This window comes from Oncorhynchus clarkii, chromosome 13 (assembly GCF_045791955.1).
Source record: "Oncorhynchus clarkii lewisi isolate Uvic-CL-2024 chromosome 13, UVic_Ocla_1.0, whole genome shotgun sequence".
NCBI classification, from domain to species: Eukaryota; Metazoa; Chordata; class Actinopteri; order Salmoniformes; family Salmonidae; genus Oncorhynchus; species Oncorhynchus clarkii.
Genome location: NC_092159.1, coordinates 8,473,342 through 8,497,755, shown reverse-complemented (window position 1 = coordinate 8,497,755; position 24,414 = coordinate 8,473,342). Strand labels below are relative to the sequence as shown.

The 24,414-nt window shown below is 45.9% G+C and overlaps 2 protein-coding genes across 2 annotated transcripts; one reads left to right on the top strand and one right to left on the bottom strand.

Moving 5' to 3' along the window:
• Positions 1–984: 984 nt before the first annotated feature.
• Positions 985–8,809, bottom strand: LOC139423674 (zinc finger protein 479-like). The gene is made up of 3 exons (XM_071175285.1): positions 8,639–8,809; positions 7,118–7,973; positions 985–3,707 (listed from the first exon to the last, which is right to left on the bottom strand). The coding sequence occupies exons 2-3, from the start codon at positions 7,409–7,411 to the stop codon at positions 2,667–2,669; spliced, it is 1,335 nt and encodes a 444-aa protein (XP_071031386.1). The 5' UTR covers positions 7,412–7,973; positions 8,639–8,809; the 3' UTR covers positions 985–2,666.
• A 2,905-nt stretch (positions 8,810–11,714) lies between these two features.
• On the top strand, positions 11,715–24,287 carry LOC139423680 (uromodulin-like). Its single transcript, XM_071175290.1, has 9 exons — positions 11,715–12,132; positions 12,552–12,638; positions 17,487–17,492; positions 21,276–21,457; positions 22,668–22,825; positions 23,071–23,334; positions 23,473–23,632; positions 24,069–24,144; positions 24,251–24,287. The coding sequence occupies exons 1-9, from the start codon at positions 11,715–11,717 to the stop codon at positions 24,268–24,270; spliced, it is 1,371 nt and encodes a 456-aa protein (XP_071031391.1). The 3' UTR covers positions 24,271–24,287.
• The last annotated feature ends 127 nt before the right edge of the window (positions 24,288–24,414 follow it).

The following is a 24,414-nucleotide window of genomic DNA, read 5'->3' as shown; positions in this document are numbered from 1 at the left end:
GTGTATGTGACCAATAACATCTACTAACCATGTGTATGTAACCAATAACATCTGCTAACCATGTGTATGTGACCAATAACATCTGCTAACCATGTGTATGTGACCATTAACATCTGCTAACCATGTGTATGTGACCATTAACATCTGCTAACCATGTGACCAGTAACATCTGCTAACCATGTGTATGTAACCAATAACATCTACTAACCATGTGTGTGACCATTAACATCTGCTAACCATGTGTATGTGACCATTAACATCTGCTAACCATGTGTATGTGACCATTAACATCTGCTAACCATGTGTATGTGACCAATAACATCTGCTAACCATGTGTATGTGACCAATAACATCTACTAACCATGTGTATGTGACCAATAACATCTACTAACCATGTGTATGTAACCAATAACATCTGCTAACCATGTGTATGTGACCAATAACATCTGCTAACCATGTGTATGTGACCATTAACATCTGCTAACCATGTGTATGTGACCATTAACATCTGCTAACCATGTGACCAGTAACATCTGCTAACCATGTGTATGTAACCAATAACATCTACTAACCATGTGTGTGACCATTAACATCTGCTAACCATGTGTATGTGACCATTAACATCTGCTAACCATGTGACCAGTAACATCTGCTAACCATGTGTATGTAACCAATAACATCTGCTAACCATGTGTATGTAACCATTAACATCTGCTAACCATGTGTATGTAACCAATAACATCTGCTAATTATGTGTATGTGACCAATAACATCTGCTAAGCATGTGTATGTGACCAATAACATCTGCTAACCATGTGTATGTGACCAATAACATCTGCTAACCATGTGTATGTGACCAATAACATCTGCTAACCATGTATTTGACCAATAACATCTGCTAACCATGTGTATGTGACCATTAACATCTACTAACCATGTATGTGACCAATAACATCTGCTAACCATGTATGTGACCAATAACATCTGCTAACCATGTGTATGTGACAAATAAAATGTGATTTGAAGTTTCAATACAAAGACTGTTTAACAACATGGAGGGCCGGTTTCCACAGATGAAGCCTAGCGCTTAGGATAAAAACCTATTACACTGGAGATTCTCCTGCTTTTAGTTCCAGGACTTGGCTTAATCTGCGTCTGGGGAACCCGTCCCGCAACGTTCACATCACACATCAGGTGAGAGTGGGACTGCATCACAGGGAAAACTGGTCAGCCCATTGAGGGTTCAATAACTGATAGAACAGTCAATGGAACAGCCCATTGAGGGTTCAATAACTGATGGAACAGTCCATTGAGGGTTCAATAACTGATAGAACAGTCAATGGAACAGCCCATTGAGGGTTCAATAACTGATAGAACAGTCAATGGAACAGCCTATTGAGGGTTCAATAACTGATAGAACAGTCAATGGAACAGCCCATTGAGGGTTTAATAACTGATAGAACAGCCAATGGAACAGCCCATTGAGGGTTCAATAACTGATAGAACAGTCAATGGAACAGCCTATTGAGGGTTCAATAACTGATAGAACAGCCAATGGAACAGCCTATTGAGGGTTCAATAACTGATAGAACAGCCAATGGAACAGCCTATTGAGGGTTCAATAACTGATAGAACAGCCAATGGAACAGCCTATTGAGGGTTCAATAACTGATAGAACAGTCAATGGAACAGCCCATTGAGGGTTCAATAACTGATAGAACAGTCAATGGAACAGCCCATTGAGGGTTCAATAACTGATGGAACAGCCCATTGAGGGTTCAATAACTGATAGAACAGCCAATGGAACAGCCTATTGAGGGTTTAATAACTGAGAACAGCCAATGGAACAGCCCATTGAGGGTTCAATAACTGATAGAACAGCCAATGGAACAGCCTATTGAGGGTTCAATAACTGATTGTACTGCTTTAAGGATCCACTCCAGTTCTCTCCAGTTCCTACACTCAGAACACTGAGTCTACATCCCAAATGGCACCCCATTCCCTATATAGTGCACTACTTTTGACCAGAGCCCTATGGTCCCTATATAGTGCACTACTTTTGACCAGAGCCCTATGGTCCCTATATAGTGCACTACTTTTGACCAGAGCCCTATGGTCCCTATATAGTGCACTACTTTTGACCAGAGCCCTATTCCCTATATAGTGCACTACTTTTGACCAGAGCCCTATTCCCTATATAGTGCACTACTTTTGACCAGAGCCCTATTCCCTATATAGTGCACTACTTTTGACCAGAGCCCTATTCCCTATATAGTGCACTACTTTAGACCAGAGCCCTATTCCCTATATAGTGCACTACTTTTGACCAGAGCCCTATGGTCCCTATATAGTGCACTACTTTTGACCAGAGCCCTATGGTCCCTATATAGTGCACTACTTTTGACCAGAGCCCTATGGTCCCTATATAGTGCACTACTTTTGACCAGAGCCCTATTCCCTATATAGTGCACTACTTTTGACCAGAGCCCTATTCCCTATATAGTGCACTACTTTTGACCAGAGCCCTATTCCCTATATAGTGCACTACTTTTGACCAGAGCCCTATGGTCCCTATATAGTGCACTACTTTTGACCAGAGCCCTATGGGCCCTAGTGCACTAGTTAGAGAATAGGGTGCCATTTGGGGCGTAGCCCCGAGGTTCCTCTCACCTGGTTTGCTGCTCACACCTGTGCCTCTTCAGGCCCCCACTCTGACTGTAGCTCCTACAGCACTCTGTGCATTTGTACGGCTTCTCTCCTGTGTGGACAACCATGTGCACTTTACGAGACGCCGAAGTGACGAAGCACTTGTCACACTCTGAGCATTCGTATGGTTTCTCCCCTGTGTGTTTCCTTCTAACGTGGTCTTTCAGTTGGCACCCCTGTTTGAACCTCTTCCCACAGTCCTGGCAAGAGAACGGCGTCTCCCCGGTGTGCTGTCGCCGGTGGATCATAAGGGTGTGTGGCCGGGCAAAGGTCATGGGACACTCCGGGCAGGACAGCGGGCGCTCGCCGGTGTGGCTCAGCCGGTGATACTTGAGACTCATGTAACGGACGAAACTCTGGCCACACTCCGGGCACACGTACGGTTTATACCCGCTGTGGGAAATCATGTGGCTCTTGAGTTGGGCGGAGATCTTGAAGCCTTGGCCGCACTGGGAGCAGACGTAGGGCCGCGCGTCGCTGTGGAACCGCATGTGCCGGGTCAGGTTGGATTTGAACTTGAAGGTTCTGCCGCACTGGAGGCAGGCGAAGGGGCGTTCCACCTCATGGATTGGTCGGTGCTCGACCAGACCGCCTTTCCGGGAGAAGGTTTTATGGCACACCTCACAGGAGTACGGCTGGTACTGGGTGTGGATCCGGGAGTGTAACCCCAGCGTGGTTTTGGAGAAGAACTTCTGGCCGCAGTCTGGACACGTGAACCGGCGGACCTTCTGGTTGCGAGGCCACCATTCCGGCTCAGACCGCAACGCAGCCAGATTGAACAGCTGAACGGTAGCCGACCGCAGCCGCCTCCCTCCATCCTGGTGGTACAGGGGAGCATCCTCTGTCTTGATACCCAGTTGATGTGCATCTGTCCTGGGGTCGCTCTCTGTAGGTCCCCTGGTGTTACCCATCTCTGGGTCGTAGCTCTCTGTCTTCACAGAGTTCAACCAGTGTTCATCACTTCTTGTCCCGATAGGCAGCTCGTCCATCTCTTGTTTCACCTGGTTTAGAACAGAGAAAACTTCAGTGGTGGTCGTATGATACATAAAGATGCAGTGCCTTGCGAAAGTATTCGGCCCCCTTGAACTTTGCGACCTTTTGCCACATTTCAGGCTTCAAACATAAAGATATAAAACTGAAGAATCAACAACAAGTGGGACACAATCATGAAGTGGAATGACATTTATTGGATATTTCAAACTTTTTTAACAAATCAAAAACTGAAAAATTGGGCGTGCAAAATTATTCAGCCCCTTTACTTTCAGTGCAGCAAACTCTCTCCAGAAGTTCAGTGAGGATCTCTGAATGATCCAATGTTGACCTAAATGACTAATGATGATAAATACAATCCACCTGTGTGTAATCAAGTCTCCGTATAAATGCACCTGCACTGTAATAGTCTCAGAGGTCCGTTAAAAGCGCAGAGAGCATCATGAAGAACAAGGAACACACCAGGCAGGTCCGAGATACTGTTGTGAAGAAGTTTAAAGCCGGATTTGGATACAAAAAGATTTCCCAAGCTTTAAACATCCCAAGGAGCACTGTGCAAGCGATAATATTGAAATGGAAGGAGTATCAGACCACTGCAAATCTACCAAGACCTGGCCGTCCCTCTAAACTTTCAGCTCATACAAGGAGAAGACTGATCAGAGATGCAGCCAAGAGGCCCATGATCACTCTGGATGAACTGCAGAGATCTACAGCTGAGGTGGGAGACTCTGTCCATAGGACAACAATCAGTCGTATATTGCACATATCTGGCCTTTATGGAAGAGTGGCAAGAAGAAAGCCATTTCTTAAAGATATCCATAAAAAGTGTTGTTTAAAGTTTGCCACAAGCCACCTGGGAGACACACCAAACATGTGGAAGAAGGTGCTCTGGTCAGATGAAACCAAAATTGAACTTTTTGGCAACAATGCAAGACGTTATGTTTGGCGTAAAAGCAACACAGCTCATCACCCTGAACACACCATCCCCACTGTCAAACATGGTGGTGGCAGCATCATGGTTTGGGCCTGCTTTTCTTCAGCAGGGACAGGGAAGATGGTTAAAATTGATGGGAAGATGGATGGAGCCAAATACAGGACCATTCTGGAAGAAAACCTGATGGAGTCTGCAAAAGACCTGAGACTGGGACGGAGATTTGTCTTCCAACAAGACAATGATCCAAAACATAAAGCAAAATCTACAATGGAATGGTTAAAAAATAAACATATCCAGGTGTTAGAATGGCCAAGTCAAAGTCCAGACCTGAATCCAATCGAGAATCTGTGGAAAGAACTGAAAACTGCTGTTCACAAATGCTCTCCATCCAACCTCACTGAGCTCGAGCTGTTTTGCAAGGAGGAATGGGAAAAATTTCAGTCTCTCGATGTGCAAAACTGATAGAGACATACCCCAAGCGACTTACAGCTGTAATCGCAGCAAAAGGTGGCGCTACAAAGTATTAACTTAAGGGGGCTGAATAATTTTGCACGCCCAATTTTTCAGTTTTTGATTTGTTAAAAAACGTTTGAAATATCCAATAAATGTCGTTCCACTTCATGATTGTGTCCCGCTTGTTGTTGATTCTTCACAAAAAAAATACAGTTTTATATCTTTATGTTTGAAGCCTGAAATGTGGCAAAGGGTCGCAAAGTTCAAGGGGGCCGAATACTTTCGCAAGGCACTGCAGCTAGTAAAAGATATACCTGCAACATTCACACAGACATATATATATAGTAAACTACCAGTAAATTTTTAGAACACCTACTTCAAGGGTTTTTCTTTATTTTTTACTATTTTCTACATTGTATAATAACAGTGAAGACATCAAAACTATGAAATAACACATATGGAATCATGTAAGCAAAAAAGTGTTAAACAAATCAAAATTTGCCTTGACAGCTTTGCACACTATTGCCATTCTCTCAATTCTCCTTTCCAACAGTCTAGAAGGAGTTCCCACATATGCTGGGCACTTGTTGGCTGCTTTTCCTTCACTATGTGGTCCGACTCATCCCAAACCATCTCAAATTGGTTGAGGTCGCAGGACTTTGAAGGCCAGGTCATCTGAGTCAGCACTCCATCACTCTCCTTCTTGGTAAAATAGCCCTTACACAGCCTGGAGGTGTGTTGGGTCATTGTCCTGTTGAAAAACAAATGATAGTCCCACTAAGCGCAAACCAGATGTGAAGGCGTATCACTGCAGAATGCTGTGGTAGCCACGTTGGTTAGGTAAGTGTGCCTTGAATTCTACATAAATCACAGACAGTGTCACCAGCGAAGCACCCCCACACCATAACACCTCCTCCTCCAGGCTTTACGGTGGGAAATACACATGTTCACCCACACCGCATCTCACAAAGACACAGCGGTTGGAACCAAAAATCGCAAATTTGGACTCCAGACCAAAGGACACATTTCCACCGATCTAATGTCCATTGCTCGTGTTTCTTGGTCCAAGCAAGTCTCTTCTTCTTGTTGGTGTCCTTTAGTAGTGGTTTCTTTGCAGCAATATCGACAATGAAGGCCTGATTCACACAGTCTCCCCTGAACAGTTGATGTTGAGATGTGACTGTTACTTGAACTTTGAAGCATTTATTTGGGCTGCAATTTGAGGCTGGTAACTCTTATGAACTTATCCTCTGCAGCAGAGGTAACTCAGGTTTTTGCGACTGCACTTGAAGAAACATTCAACGTTCTTGAAATGTTCCACATTGACTGACCTTCATGTCTTAAAGTAATGGACTGTTGTTTCTCTTTGCTTATTTGAGCTGTTCTTGCCATAATATGAACTTGGTATTTTACCAAATAGGGCTGTCTTCTGTATACCCCCCCTTTATCACAACAAAACGGATTGGCTCAAATGCATTGAGGAACGAAATTCCACAAATGTAACTTTTAACAAGGCACACCTGCTAATTGAAATGCACTCCGGGTGACTACCTCATGAAGCTGGTTGAGAGAATGCCAAGCATGTGCAAAGCTGTCATCAAGGCAAAGGGTAGCTACTTGAAGAATCTCAAATATAGTTTGCTTTGTGGTTACTTTTGGTTACTACATGATTCCATATGTTTATTTAGTAGTTTTGATGTCTTCACTATTCTCCTACAATGTATAAAATAGTAAAAATAAAGAAAAACCTTGAATGAGTAGGTGTTCTAAAACTTTTGACTGGTAGTGTATAGCTGCAACATTCACACAGACAGATATATAGTAAACATATAGCTGCAACATTCACACAGACAGATATCTAGTAAACATATAGCTGCAACATTCACACAGACAGATATCTAGTAAACATATAGCTGTAACATTCACACAGGCAGATATATAGTAAACATATAGCTGTAACATTCACACAGACAGATACAAATGCGATACAAGATCAATTAAATGTTAATTTAAAAGCCACAACTTTAAACCTACCTCTTGTTTTACCTCGTCAGGCCTCAAGATGGCGCTGGAGAGTTGTAGACTTATCTTGGGTTTGTTTTTGCTTCCCTTAGGGCGACCCCACCACTTAGGGGCCGATGATACCTGGCTAGAAACACTTTCACTGTCAGCAGAGTTGTTTCCTTTTCCTGTGGATTGTTTCCTTCCTCTGGTGGTGGTGGAGTTTTTCTTCTTCGTTGGTTTTCTGCCTGGTTTGTTATTGTTCTTCTGAGCAGCGAGAGACAGTTGATCCTTCGTTAGTCTGTGGAGTCTCACGATAGCAGCCATTTTGAGATGATTCAGGTTAACGCTATGCAGTGAATCTCCTCCCTCTATTTTGAGTTGATGTAAGAAGCGTTCCTCTGCTCAGAAGTTGCTGACGCCTGACCTGATCTCACAACGCCTGGATATGTATTTTAAGTTTCAACTAACCACATCATGTTATAGCAATGGTTGATGAAATAACATCTGAGTAGGTGAACATTACCCCTAGTCTCAATCTGGGCAGAGAAACGTGTTCTGTTAAACTAATGTCTCAGGATCTTGTAGCTCTAGGATGGAACCCTGTGGGGGATGTCTTGTCCTCTCCTTTAAAAACTGAGCTGGTCATCATTCTAGGGTCTTGTAGCTCTAGGATGGAACCCTGTGGGGGATGTCTTGTCCTCTCCTTTAAAGACAGAGCTGGTCATCATTCTAGGGTCTTGTAGCTCTAGGATGGAACCATGTGGGGGATGTCTTGTCCTCTCCTTTAAAGACAGAGCTGGTCATCATTCTAGGGTCTTGTAGCTCTAGGATGGAACCATGTGGGGGATGTCTTGTCCTCTCCTTTAAAGACAGAGCTGGTCATCATCTGTAAGAAATAATGGATTCAATGGAGAGAAAGTAAATAAGAATACTAGAATTGAGAAAATTAAGCCTACATCGTAAGATTTAAGAACATAAATTAGACTCAATCAAATTAACTAAGAATAAGGAATCCAATAGTATTATCTCTCCAAAGTAGATATATTAAACAAACTATTATTGGTGAGAAAGACCACCTGACTGGTTTTAAACCTTTCACATCATTAACCTAAAAATCTATGAAATCATTATAGGATAAATAGATCTTCATTGTGAAATTCAACACTACATTTTGCTGCTAGAGAGGTCTCTTTTAAAGATTAAAAAAAGTCTACCAAATGTATTATGTTGGTGCAAAACGAAGCAGTAACTTAGTTACTTCCGGATGAATAATGCATTGATTACATATTGACAATTAACTCGACATATACTTAAAGCGAAGTTTATTTGATAGCTTGCATTGTGGAAAGCTATAGCTACTGTAGTTATTCAGTTGATTGCCTGATTTATGACGTTTGGCCAGCTTGCTCTGGTCTAATCGCGCAAAGACAACGAGTTGCTCCTAAATAGAGTTACACGCACTGGACCAGAGCTAGCTAAACATCAACTGGACCAGAGCTAGCTAAACATCAGCTAGCTAGTTACTACTGCAAGAGACATCAAATAGCCTACCTACAGAGACGAAGGCAACAATCTGAGGCGGGCATGGGTGTTCAGAGTCGGTTTACTGAGAAGCCAGTACAGTTATATCAAGAAATAATTGCAATCCCAGTTTGAAATAAACACATTTGTATTCAAAGATAAACAATAACGCACATTAATCCACAGCGCAAGGGAAGTAGTGACTGGTTCTGCTGATTTTGTTCGACGTCCACATTCTCAATGCTGCCACCTAGCGGATCGGATGAATCAGACATATCGTCCCATTTCCAAGCATGCTCTTTTAAGAGATAAAGATAGACCTACCCCCTAATTCTCATGGGTTTCCCATAGTCATTTGTATGTGTACTGTCAGTGAAATAACTATCTGTTCGTAAATCCACATGGTAAAACACGTATCTACTGTTTGAAGAGACAGTATAGATTTGTTTTTCATTCAATAGTGGTAGCAGCCGGTCCAACACTGGCACTCTGTTGTCACGGCAACCAGAGAGAAGAACGCCTCAGAACGCCTCTCTGACCCGGATGGCTTCCTGCTGCACCCCGACCCTGGCCAGTGTTACCAATCAGGACCAGACTCAACACTGTGGAGGGGTTTGATTTACAACAGTGAGGGACGACTTCCCGGACACAGATTAAACCTAGCTAGTCCTACAGGCTAATAACCAAGAGTTCTCTTGCTCTTTAGACCAGGACTTGGATAGATCACCCACATTACATTCAGCAGTCTATGGACAAGCTATGACAGCAACAGATGCTTTGGTGTTGTTTACCTGGTCACTGTTTCAAAAGCTAACTTTTTAGCATTTACGGCACGAATCCAATGCACGTCAATGGTACCTAAGCGTTTTCACACTTCATGTCCAATTCACCTATAAGTAACTTCATTGAGCTACACAGTACATTTGTAGATACTTTAGGATGATTTGGAAATGAAGAGCAAAAAAAAAGACCCACTATAGCCTTTCTCACTTTGTGCATTTGTCATGTTTCTCTCCCGTATGGACGACCATGTGGTTGGATTGGAACATGAAGGCAGGCACACTTTCAGTTTGATTACTAACTCATAGAAGTCGAATGGAGATGGCCCTTAATGGTGTTGCCTATGGACCTGATCGTACAGCTCAGAGCGAGCACCTGCTCTTTTCTGTCCATAAAAACAAATGGATTGGTGGAAGAGGCAGGGCAGGAGCAAGGAAGGAGGGTGTGGTCAAGCAAGGCATTCCCCCAGGCTAAATGCCCAGAGGTTTTTTTTATCAGAACAGGCATAGATTAGTTTCACCTTTTTTATTTTCCTGAAATGAGTTTGTTGTGTTTAAAATCAGCTTTATTCAAATTATAGCTCACCACTGTGCGGGGGAAGAGGGGTGGGGGCGCAAAGGAGTGCATTCACATATATCTACACACTTTCATACACACACACCTTCCACCTCTCTCCATTGTTACTGTTGGTTGAGGACCTTCCACCTCTCTCCATTGTTACTGTTGGTTGAGGACCTTCCACCTCTCCATTGTTACTGTTGGTTGAGGACCTTCCACTTCTCTCCATTGTTACTGTTGGTTGAGGACCTTCCACCTCTCTCCATTGTTACTGTTGGTTGAGGACCTTCCCTCTCTCTCCATTGTTACTGTTGGTTGAGGACCTTCCCTCTCCCTCCATTGTTACTGTTGGTTGAGGACCTTCCACTTCTCTCCATTGTTACTGTTGGTTGAGGACCTTCCACCTCTCTCCATTGTTACTGTTGGTTGAGGACCTTCCACTTCTCTCCATTGTTACTGTTGGTTGAGGACCTTCCACCTCTCTCCATTGTTACTGTTGGTTGAGGACCTTCCCTCTCTCTCCATTGTTACTGTTGGTTGAGGACCTTCCTTCTCCCTCCATTGTTACTGTTGGTTGAGGACCTTCCACTTCTCTTCATTGTTACTGTTGGTTGAGGACCTTCCACCTCTCTCTCCATTGTTACTGTTGGTTGAGGATCTTCCACTTCTCTCCATTGTTACTGTTGGTTGAGGACCTTCCACCTCTCCATTGTTACAGTAAACTCAATGTGGGTGGTGCCTTCAGGCCCCGTGTGTGTGTGTGTGTGTGTGTGTGTGTGTGTGTGTGTGTGTGTGTGCGTGTGTGCGTGCGTGCGTGTCACATTTCCTAGCTCAGACCATCATGTACTCAAATCAGTTGTGAATGTATGTAATCAAACCACTGACCATCAAGGTTAACCAGTATGTTTGATGAAAGAAGCAATCTTGAATACAAACAACTACATACTGACTCAAACTTGAGCAAGGTCACTAAAAGTGTTAATGAATAGCCCCCAGTGGGAGTTGTGTAGCCTAGGAAACGATGTGATCATAATCAAAACATTATTATCAACACTGTTATCTTAAAAAACTGTAATCCTTTCTCAAACCCTCTAATCAGTCATTTGGAAATAATGACTGTTTATTCTAATAGCCACACGGCTCCCCCTCCCCTATTACCATTGTATATTGAAAGCCTAATGCTCCACTCTGACATTCGTCCTCTGTGAATGGTACGCTAATACAACTTGATGTAAGTAATGCAAGGCTGTTGTCGTAGAGACTCCACAGAGATGGTATTTGTTGGATAAAATGATATCTTACTAACGACGAGGTTTAAACTAAATCAAAACTTCTTATCTATTCTGTACCAAATAGCATGTGAACGAAAGTAACCCATTAAAACATATATTTTAAGGTTCTTGCACGCTTGAGCTGGAGACTTCTGTGCAGAATGATGACAGCGAACTGGTTGTTTCTTCTCTTGGTGATAATCTCAGGTAGAGAAGAATGGTATGTCACATGCTGTAGATGATAAGATTGTCTGAGGTTAATAGGGATGCTTGTAGGGAAGTGTGTGGGATCGAGGGGAAGGTGAAAGGTGCAAGCATTACAAACTACTTTTGTATAGAAACACATTTTGTAATAAGGATAATCTTGTTCTTGTTTGTTGTCATTCAATTAATTTGTCGTACTGTATTTAGGGTGAATTGTAACGTATACCGTTTTCAACCTAATATATTAACTCAGTTTTGCAGGATTGGTTGGAACCAGCTGTGGTGTGTGTGATATGGGGGAGGACTGTATCAGTGCTGGTGGAACATCTTGCTGTGCAGACCCCTGCCAGCACTACACCGTGCTTAATGACGGCTGGCGTGCCACCAACAACAACGCCAACGGTTATGGCGAGCACTGCGACAAGGATGTCAACTGGCAGGGATGGTATCGCCTGTTCCTGGGGAACACCAGTGTTCAGATGCCAGAGAGGTGTGTGGACAGTTACATGTGTGGGACCGCCTTCCCCATGTGGCTCACGGATCCCCATCCCCAGCTGTTAGACGGGGTGGTTCAGAGGGGTGTCTGTGGGAGCTGGTATGGTGACTGCTGCTACTGGAGGCAAAATCCCATCCATGTCAAAGCCTGCTATGGAAACTACTATGTCTACAAGTTTGTCCCTACAACAACATGCAACATGGCCTACTGTGCAGGTATGACATCATAATGTCATTGTCACTGTGCAGGTATGACATCATAATGTACCTGGAACCAACACCACAGTTCAAATCCCCGAGCTGACAAGGTACAAATCTGTCGTTCTGCCCCTGAACAGGCAGTTAACCCACTGTTCCTAGGCTGTCATTGAAAATAAGAATTTGTTCTTAACTGACTTGCCTAGTTAGATAAAGGTTAAAAAACATTAAGAATGTTCCAAGGTGTCCAATTCACTCTCTGAACCCATGTGCCACATTTATGTCACGAGAGACTTTAGACACCACACAACGTGTGTAAAAACAATGTGTGCAAAAAATATATTTTTGTGGCAAATACATTGTACATCAGTGGTATAACCTGAGTGTGTACTAGTCACACCAAATCCATGAACCCCCCTCCCCCTCTGCTCTTCCAGACGTCAACACCAAGGTGTGTTCTACCTGTAGAGATGATGACACCTGTATGAGTGAGGATAAGATCACCTGGAGGTGTAAGAGGAAAGGTGAGTGTTGAGAAAACTACATCTTACTCCTCAGTGTAGATACAGTATGTGGTGGCAGGACCATGGTGGAAGGCAAAGGTGTGCAATGCCTTGTGGTTGAGTTTCATAATGTCTGTGTTTTTGACAGTAGTAGGTACTCATGCTCATCTTGACTGATAGTAACTCTATACCTTGTTTCTTTCATTCTCTCTCCACTCTCCCTCTCAGTCACCCTCATCTCATTTTACTCTCTCAAAGAGCAATCTTCTACAACTACCTGTAAACCCACAACTACATCCACAAAAACTACTCCTGTACCTGAAACCACCACCACAACTCCTTTACCTGGATCCAACACCACAACTCCTGTACCTGGAACTACCACCACAACTCCTGTACCTGGAACTACCACCACAACTCCTGTACCTGGAACTACCACCACAACTCATGTACCTGGAACCATCAGCACAACTCCTGTACCTGGAACCAACACCACAACTCCTGTACCTGGAACCCCAAATCTAGTACCTGGAACCATCACCACAACTCCTGAACCTGGAACCACCACCACAACTCCTGTACCTGGAACCACCACCACAACTCCTGTACTTGAAACCATCAACACAACTCCTGTACCTGGAACCAATACCACAACTCCTGTACCTGAAACCACCACCACAACTATTGTACCTGGAACCATCACCACAACTCCTGTACCTGGAACCCCAAATCTAGTACCTGGAACCACCACCACAACTCCTGTACCTGGAACCACCACCACAACTCCAGTACCTGAAACCAACACCACAACTCCTGTACCTGGAACCATCACCACAATTCCTGTACCTGGAACCCCAAATCTAGTACCTGGAACCATCACCACAACTCCAGTACCTGGATCCCCCAACACAACTCCAGTTCCTGGAACCATCACCACAACTCCTGTACCTGGAACCACCACCACAACTCCTGTAGCCGGAAACATCACCACAACCCCTGTACCTGGGTCCACCACCACAACTCCAGTACCTGGAACCAACACCACAACTACTGTATCTGGAACCATCACCACAACTCCAGTACCTGAAACCATCACCACAACTCCAGTACCTGAAACCATCACCACAACTCCTGTACCTGGAACCCCAAATCTAGTACCTGGATCCCCCACCACAACTCCTGTACCTGGAACCAACACCACAACTACTGTACCTGGAACCAACACCACAACTACTGTACCTGGAACCATCACCACAACTCCAGTACCTGAAACCATCACCACAACTCCTGTACCTGGAACCCCAAATCTAGTACCTGGAACCATCACCACTACTACTCCAGTACCTGGATCCCCCACCACAACTCCTGTACCTGGAACCAACACCACAACTACTGTACCTGGAACCAACACCACAACTACTGTACCTGGAACCATCACCACAACTCCAGTACCTGAAACCCCCAACACAACTCCAGTTCCTGGAACAATGACCACAACTCCTGTACCTGGAGCCACCACCACAACTCCTGTACCTGGAACCACCACCACAACTCCTGTACCTGGAACCATCAACACAACTCCTGTACCTGGAACCAACACCACAACTTCTCTAACTGGAACCATCACCACAACTCCTGTACCTGGAACAAACACCGCAACTCCTGTACCTGGAACCCCACATCTAGTACCTGGAAACATCTCCACAAGTCCTGTACCTGAAACCATCACCATAATTCCTGTACCTGAAACCAACATCACAACTCCTGTACCTGGAACCCGAAATCTAGTACCTGGAACCATAACCACAACTCCTGTACCTGGAACCGCAAATCTAGTACCTGGAACCATAACCACAAATACTGTACCTGGAACCCCAAATCTAGTACCTGGAAACATCACCACAAGTCCTGTACCTGAAACCATCACCATAATTCCTGTACCTGAAACCAACACCACAACTCTTGTACCTGGAACTGCAAATCTAGTACCTGGAACCATAACCACAACTCCTGTACCTGGAACCCCAAATCTAGTGCCTGGAACCATAACCACAACTACTGTACCTGGAACCATCACCACAACTCCTGTACCTGGAACCCCAAATCTAGTACCTGGAACCACCGCCACGACTCCTGTACCTGGAACGATCACCACAACTCCTGTACCTGGAACCACCACTGCAACTCCTGTACCTGGAACCATCACCACAACTCCTGTACCTGGAACCCCAAATCTAGTACCTGGAACCATCACCACAACTCCTGTACCTCGAACGACCACCAAAACTCCTGTACCTGGAACGACCACCACAACTCCTGTACCTGAAACCCCAACCACAACTCCAGTACCTGGAACCAACACCACAACTACTGTACCTGGAACCCCAAATCTAGTACCTGGAACCAACACCACAACTACTGTATCTGGAACCATCACCACAACTCCAGTACCTGAAACCATCACCACAACTCCAGTACCTGAAACCATCACCGCAACTCCTGTACCTGGAACCCCAAATCTAGTACCTGGATCCCCCACCACAACTCCTGTACCTGGAACCAACACCACAACTACTGTACCTGGAACCAACACCACAACTACTGTACCTGGAACCATCACCACAACTCCAGTACCTGAAACCATCACCACAACTCCTGTACCTGGAACCCCAAATCTAGTACCTGGAACCATCACCACTACTACTCCAGTACCTGGATCCCCCACCACAACTCCTGTACCTGGAACCAACACCACAACTACTGTACCTGGAACCAACACCACAACTACTGTACCTGGAACCATCACCACAACTCCAGTACCTGAAACCCCCAACACAACTCCAGTTCCTGGAACAATGACCACAACTCCTGTACCTGGAACCACCACCACAACTCCTGTACCTGGAACCACCACCACAACTCCTGTACCTGGAACCATCAACACAACTCCTGTACCTGGAACCAACACCACAACTTCTCTAACTGGAACCATCACCACAACTCCTGTACCTGGAACAAACACCGCAACTCCTGTACCTGGAACCCCAAATCTAGTACCTGGAAACATCTCCACAAGTCCTGTACCTGAAACCATCACCATAATTCCTGTACCTGAAACCAACATCACAACTCCTGTACCTGGAACCCGAAATCTAGTACCTGGAACCATAACCACAACTCCTGTACCTGGAACCGCAAATCTAGTACCTGGAACCATAACCACAAATACTGTACCTGGAACCCCAAATCTAGTACCTGGAAACATCACCATAATTCCTGTACCTGAAACCAACACCACAACTCTTGTACCTGGAACTGCAAATCTAGTACCTGGAACCATAACCACAACTCCTGTACCTGGAACCCCAAATCTAGTGCCTGGAACCATAACCACAACTACTGTACCTGGAACCATCACCACAACTCCTGTACCTGGAACCCCAAATCTAGTACCTGGAACCATCACCACAACTCCTGTACCTCGAACGACCACCAAAACTCCTGTACCTGGAACGACCACCACAACTCCTGTACCTGAAACCCCAACCACAACTCCAGTACCTGGAACCAACACCACAACTACTGTACCTGGAACCCCAAATCTAGTACCTGGAACCAACACCACAACTCCTGTACCTGGAACGACCACCACAACTCCTGTACCTGAAACCCCAACCACAACTCCAGTACCTGGAACCAACACCACAACTACTGTACCTGGAACCCCAAATCTAGTACCTGGAACCAACACCACAACTCCTGTACCTGGAACCCCAAATCTAGTACCTGGAACCATAACCACAACTCCTGTACCTGGAACCATCACCACAACTCCTGTACCTGGAACCATCACCACAACTCCTGTACCTGGAACCATAACCACAACTCCTGTACCTGGAACCATCACCACAACTCCTGTACCTGAAACCACCACCACAACTACTGTACCTGGAACCATAACAACAACTCCTGTACCTGGAACCATCACCACAACTCCTGTACCTGAAACCACCTCCGCCACTCCTGTACCTGGAACCAACACCACAACTACTGTACCTGAAACCACCACCACAACTCCTGTACCTGGAACCCAAAATCTAGTACCTGGAACCATCACCATAACTCCAGTACCTGAAACCCCCAACACAACTTCAGTTCATGGAACCACCACCACAACTCCTGTACCTGGAACCACCACCACAACTCCTGTACCTGGAAACATCACCACAACTCCTGTACCTGAAACCATCACCACAACTCCAGTACCTGGATCTCCCACCATAACTCCTGTACCTGGAACCCAAAATCTAGTACCTGGAACCATCAACACAACTCCTGTACCTGGAACCAACACCACAAGTCCTGTACCTGAAACCATCACCACAATTCCTGTACCTGAAACCAACACCACAACTCCTGTACCTGGAACCCCAAATCTAGTACCTGGAACCATAAACACAACTCCTGTACCTGGAACCACAAATCTAGTACCTGGAACCATAACCACAACTCCTGTACCTGGAACCCCAAATCTAGTACCTGGAACCATAACCACAACTCTTGAACCAAGAACCATCACCACAACTCCTGTACCTGGAACCATCACCATAACTCCAGTACCTGGAACCACCACCACAACTCCTGTACCTGGAACCATCACCACAACTCCTGTACCTGGAACCACCACTGCAACTCCTGTACCTGGAACCATCACCACAACTTCTGTACCTGGAACCCCAAATCTAGTACCTGGAACCATCACCACAACTCCTGTACCTGGAATGACCACCACAACTCCTGTACCTGGAACCCCAAATCTAGTACCTGGAACCATCACCACAACTCCTGTACCTGGAACCCCAAATCTAGTACCTGGTACCATCACCACAACTCCTGTACCTGGAATGACCACCACAACTCCAGTACCTGAAACCCCCACCACAACTGCAGTACCTGGAACCAACACCACAACTACTGTACCTGAAACCACCACCACAACTCCTGTACCTGGAACCCCAAATCTAGTACCTGGAACCATCACCATAACTCCAGTACCTGGAACCACCACAACAACTCCTGTACCTGGAACCATCACCACAACTCCTGTACCTGGAACCACCACTGCAACTCCTGTACCTGGAACCATCACCACAACTCCTGTACCTTTAACCATCACCACAACTCCTGTCCCTGGAACCCCAAATCTAGCACATGGAACAATAACCACAACTCCTGTACCTTTAACGATCACCACAACTCCTGTCCCTGGAACCCCAAATCTAGTACCTGGAACCATAACCACAACTACTGTACCTTTAACCATCACCACAACTCCTGTCCCTGAAACCCCAAATCTAGCACCTGGAACCATCACCACAACTCCTGTACCTGGAACAATCACCACAACTCCTGTGCCTGGAACCCCAAATCTAGTACCTGGAACCATCACAACAACTCCTGTACCTGGAACCACCACCACAACTCCTGTACCTGGAACCACCACCACAACTCCTGTACCTGAAACCACCAACACAACTCCTGTACCTGGAACCATCACCACAACTACTGTACCTGGAATCATCATCACAAATCCTGTACCTGGAATCCCAATTCCTGTACCTGGATCCCCAAATCTAGTACCTGGATCCATCATCATATATCCTGTACCTGGAACCACGACCACAACTCCAGTACCTGAAATCACCACCACAACCCCTGTACATGGAACCCCAAATGTAGTACCTGGAACCATAACCACAACTCCTGTACCTGGAACCACCACCACAACTCCTGTACTTGGAACCCCAAATCTAGTACCTGGAACCATTACCACAACTCCTGTACCTGGAACCCCAAATATAGTACCTGAAACCTTTACCACAACAACTGTACCTGGAACCACCACCACAACTCCTGTACCTGGAACCATCACCACAACTCCTGTACCTGGAACCACCACTGCAACTCCTGTACCTGGAACCATCACCTCAACTCCTGTACCTGGAACCCCAAATCTAGTACCTGGAACCATCACCACAACTCCTGTACCTGGAATGACCACCACAACTCCTGTACCTGGAACCCCAAATCTAGTACCTGGAACCATCACCACAACTCCTGTACCTGGAACCCCAAATGTAGTACCTGGAACCATCACCACAACTCCTGTACCTGGAATGACCACCACAACTCCAGTACATGAAACCCCCACCACAACTGCAGTACCTGGAACCAACACCTCAACTACTGTACCTGGAACCCCAAATCTAGTACCTGGAACCACCACCACAACTCCTGTACCTGGAACCCCAAATCTGGTACCTGGAACCATAACCACAACTCTTGAACCAAGAACCATCACCACAACTCCTGTACCTGAAACCATCACCACAACTCCTGTACCTGGAACCATCACCACAACTCCTGTACCTGGAACCACCACCACAACTCCTGTACCTGAAACCACCACCGCAACTCCTGTACCTGGAACCAACACCACAACTACTGTACCTGAAACCACCACCACAACTCCTGTACCTGGAACCCCAAATCTAGTACCTGGAACCATCACCATAACTCCAGTACCTGGAACCACAAGCACAACTCCTGTACCTGGAACCATCACCACAACTCCTGTACCTGGAACCACCACTGCAACTCCTGTACCTGGAACCATCACCACAACTCCTGTACCTGGAACCCCAAATCTAGTACCTGGAACCATCACCACAACTCCTGTACCTGGAATGACCACCACAACTCCTGTACCTGGAACCCCAAATCTAGTACCTGGAACCATCACCATAACTCCAGTACCTGAAACCCCCACCACAACTCCAGTACCCAAAATCACAACTCCAGTCCTTGAAACCATCACCACAACTCCAGTACCTGAAACCACCACCACAACTCCAGTACCTGAAACCCCCACCACAACTCCAGTACCTGAAACCACCAACACAACTCCTGTACCTGAAACCACCACCACAACTCCTGTACCTGAAACCACCAACACAACTCCTGTACCTGGAACCCCAAATCTAGTACCTGGAACCATCACCATAACTCCAGTACCTGAAACCCCCACCACAACTCCAGTACCTGAAACCCCCACCACAACTGCAATACCTGGAACCAACACCACAACTACTGTACCTGGAACCCCAATTCTAGTACCTGGAACATTCACCACAACTCCTGTACCTGGAATGACCACCACAACTCCTGTACCTGGAACCCCAAATCTAGCACCTGGAACCATCACCATAACTCCAGTACCTGAAACCCCCACCACAACTCCAGTACCTGAAACCCCCACCACAACTCCAGTACCTGGATCCCCCACCACAACTCCTGTACCTGGAACCCCAATTCTAGTACCTGGAACCATCACCACAACTCCTGTACCTGGAACCACCACCACAACTCCTGTACCTGGAACCCCAAATCTAGTACCTGTAACCATCACCACAACTCCTGTACTTGGAACCCCAAATCTAGTCCCTGGAACCATCACCACAGCTCCTGTACCTGGAATAACCACCACAACTCCTGTACCTGGAACCTCAAATCTAGTACCTGGAACCATCACCATAACTCCAGTACCTGAAACCCCCACCACAACTCCAGTACCTGGAACCAACACCGCAACTACTGTACCTGGAACCCCAAATCTAGTACCTGGAACCACCACCACAACTCCTGTACCTGGAACCCCAAATCTAGTACCTGGAACCATCACCATAACTCCATTACCTGAAACCCCCACCACAACTCCAGTACCTGGAACCAACACCACAACTACTGTACCTGGAACCCCAAATCTAGTACCTGGAACCACCACCACAACTCCTGTACCTGAAACCATCCCCACAACTCCTGTACCTGAAACCACCACCACAACTCCAGTACCTGGATCCCCCACCACAACTCCTGTACCTGGAACCCCAAATCTAGTACCTGAAACCACCACCACAACTCCTGTACCTGAAACCACCACCACAACTCCTGTACCTGGAACCCCAAATCTAGTACCTGGAACCATCACCATAACTCCTGTACCTGAAACCACCACCACAAGTCCTGTACCTGAAACCACCACCACAACTCCAGTACCTGGATCCCCCACCACAACTCCAGTACCCAAAATCACAACTCCAGTCCTTGAAACCATCACCACAACTCCAGTACCTGAAACCCCCACCACAACTCCAGTACCTGAAACCCCCACCACAACTCCAGTACCTGAAACCACCAACACAACTCCTGTACCTGAAACCACCACCACAACTCCTGTACCTGAAACCACCACCACAACTCCTGTACATGAAACCACCACCACAACTCCAGTACCTGAAACCATCACCACAACTCCTGTACCTGAAACCACCACCACAACTCCAGTACCTGAAACCACCACCACAACTCCAGTACCCAGATCCACAACTGCTGTACCTGGTACCCCCATCACAACTCCAGTACCTGGAACCCCAAATATAGTACCTGGAACCCCCTCCACAACTCCAGTACCTGAAACCCCAAATATAGTACCTGGAACCCCCACCACAACTCTAGTACCTGAAATTACCACTACAACAACTGGCCCAATACCTGTCACCACCATCAAGAAACCTACGCGTCCTCCTATCACGGCCCCAGAGCTGGTGTGTGGGTGGAGCCTGGTACAGGTGGGTCTAAACAGGGCCCACTTGGAGGCTGCTGGTCGGAACGCTTCCTCTGCCCACCTGGCTGACGGACGCTGCTCTGCCCACCAGGAGGCTAACGGCACAGTGTGGTACCAGGTGGAGCGACGGGAGGGACTCTGTGGAAACACTCTGGAGGTGAGAACACGTTACCTCAATGTCTGACTGGAGGTTATTCAACACTGGAAGAGTTTAGACCATAACTGATCCTTAATGTTAGTAGGTCTGTGTATAAGACCTTAATGTTAAAAGGTCTGTGTATAAGACCTTAATGTTAGAAGGTCTGTGTATAAGACCTTAATGTTAGTAGGTCTGTGTATAAGACCTTAATGTTAGTAGGTCTGTGTATAAGACCTTAATGTTAGAAGGTCTGTATATAAGACCTTATGTTAGTAGGTCTGTGTATAAGACCTTAATGTTAGAAGGTCTGTGTATAAGCCCTTAATGTTAGTAGGTCTGTGTATAAGACCTTAAAACTTCTTAGGGATCAAATCCTTTTAGCGGGATCAATTTGCCAACATCTGGTGAAATGGCAGAGCGCCAAATTCAAATGAAATTACTATAAATATTAAACTTTCATGAAATCACAAGTGCAAATTAAATTAAATTAAATCCAAATTAAAACTACACTTGTTGTTAATCCAGCCAACGTGTCAGATTTCAAAAAGGCTTTACGGCGAAAGCAAACCATGCGATTATCTGAGGACAGCACCCCATCAAACAAACACAGACAATCATAATTCAACCCGCCAGGCGCAACACGAAACTCAGAAATAAAGATGTAATTCATGCCTTACCTTTGAAGATCTTCTTCTGTTGGCACTCCAATATGTCCCATAAACATCACAAACGGTCCTTTTGTTCGATTAATTCCGTCGTTATATATACAAAATGCCCATTTATTTGGCGCGTTTGATTCAGAAAAACACCTATTCCAACTCGCGCAACATGACTACAAAATATCTCATAAGTTACCTGTAAACGCTGTCCAAACATTTAATACAACTTTCCTAATACAACTTTAGGTATTTTTTTACGTAAATAATCGATAAAATTTAAGACGGGATAAACTGCGTTCAATACCGGACGAAAACAAAGTGGCGCGTGCTTTCAGGTCACGCGCCTCTAACAAACAGTTCTGAACAGGGCTACTTCTTCATTACACAGGAAAAACATCAACCAATTTCTAAAGACTGTTGACGTCCAGTGGAAGCGATAGGAACTGCAAGCAAATGCCTTAGAAATCCAGATCCCCATAGAAAACCCATTAAGACCTTAATGTTAGAAGGTCTGTGTATAAGACCTGAATATTAATTTAACTGTAAACACTTCTCTTCTTCTATTTCAGACTAACACCACCCATGCTGTCTACTCCAACAGCTTAGTAGTTTATCCAGTAGATGGGAGAAACGACTCTCTCTCCCGACCCGTGAGCTATCCTCTCTCATGTGTCTATCCCCTGGAGACAGAGAGCAGACTGGATGTGGCCCTCAGACCCTACCTACTGTGAGAAAATACACCACACATCATTCTGCTTTGTTTGTGCAGACCAGCCATAATGACACAACATTGTTAATTTCATCAAGGATGTAGAATGACAAGATAACTCATTTAAGTTGTGCCTACGCCAGGTCAATGGTCAATTCAATGGGATGACGCATTGGTTAGGTCTGCCAGTACACCTGTCAATCTACCTTCATGATTTTATGTTTGCAATCTTTGTTTTGACTTTTGGCTTCACCTCTTGACAGACCTGGTAATGGAGTTGTTAGAGTCGGTGCCAAAGCCAGAGCTTCCATGTCTCTGTACCTTAACTCCAACTACACAGAGCCTTACCCAGCAGGCAGAGTCACCTTGCCGGTGGGCTCCATCCTGCATGTGGGCGTGTCTGTAGAGGTGGGCGTGTCTGTAGAGGAGTCCGAGGCAGAGCGTTATGTGGTCGTTCTAGACAACTGCTACGCCACGGAATCCCCCAGTCCTGATGACCTTCCGCGATTCTACATGATTCAACACAGGTCTGTGACTCTATTCATCAGCTGTTTGCATGTCTATGTGTGTTTGTGTTATGTGGGTGTGTAGTATGAGTTGGTATGTCTGTGTAGCTGTAAATAAATTGAACCCTACACTTTGCGACTTCTTGGCTCTTCTCCCAGGTGTCCTAGCAATCGAACCCAGGTGAGGGTGGAGGAGAGCGGCTCGTCTCTCAGGGCTCGCTTCTCTGCTCTGCTGTTCCTGTACCAGGGGGACTACCGGGACGTCTTCCTGCACTGCAGCATCAGCCTGTGTGACCAGAGGAGGTCCTCCTGCACTCCAGTGAGTCCTCAACTCCTCCACAGTCTCTCTCTCTCTCTCTCTCTCTCTCTCTCTCTCTCTCTCTCTCTCTCTCTCTCTCTCTCTATCTCTCTCTCACTCTCTCTTTCTGACTTGGTATCGGTTAGGTTTCTCTGACTTAGTGTTTGGTCTCTCTGACTTAGTGTTTAGTCTCCTTAGTGTTTGGTCTTTCTGACTTAGTGTTCTGTCTTTCTGACTTAGTATATGGTTTCTCTGACTTAGTTTTTGGTCTCATTAGTGTTTGGTCTCCTTAGTGTTTGGTCTCTCTGACTTAGTGGTTGGTTTCTCTGACTTAGTGTTTGGTCTCTCTGACTTAGTGTTTGGTCTCTCTGACTTAGTGTTTGGTCACTCTGACTTAGTGTTTGGTCTCATTGGTGTTTGGTCTTTCTGACTTAGTGGTTGGTTTCTCTCTCTACAGGTGTGTTCCAGGAGGAGATCCCTCTCTGTGTCCAAGTCCGTCCCCCTCAAGCTCCTCACTATTGGGCCAATCACCTGTAAGTGTTTTATTTAAGTACTTAGTTCATGAGGTAATATACCGTACAGGCATTGGGCCTAAATTGAGTCCAGAGTCTGGACTGAGCCTTGGGAATCCCCCCCCAGGGGCCCAGAGTCTGGAGTGAGTCTTGGGAACCCCCCCCCCCCCCCCCCCCCAGTGGCCCAGAGTCTGGAGTGAGCCTTGGAAGCCCCCAGCATGTCATATGAAGGATGGAGTCCCTCCTGCACTAATCCCCTGATCTCCATCCCAACCTACAGCCCAGTGTAAC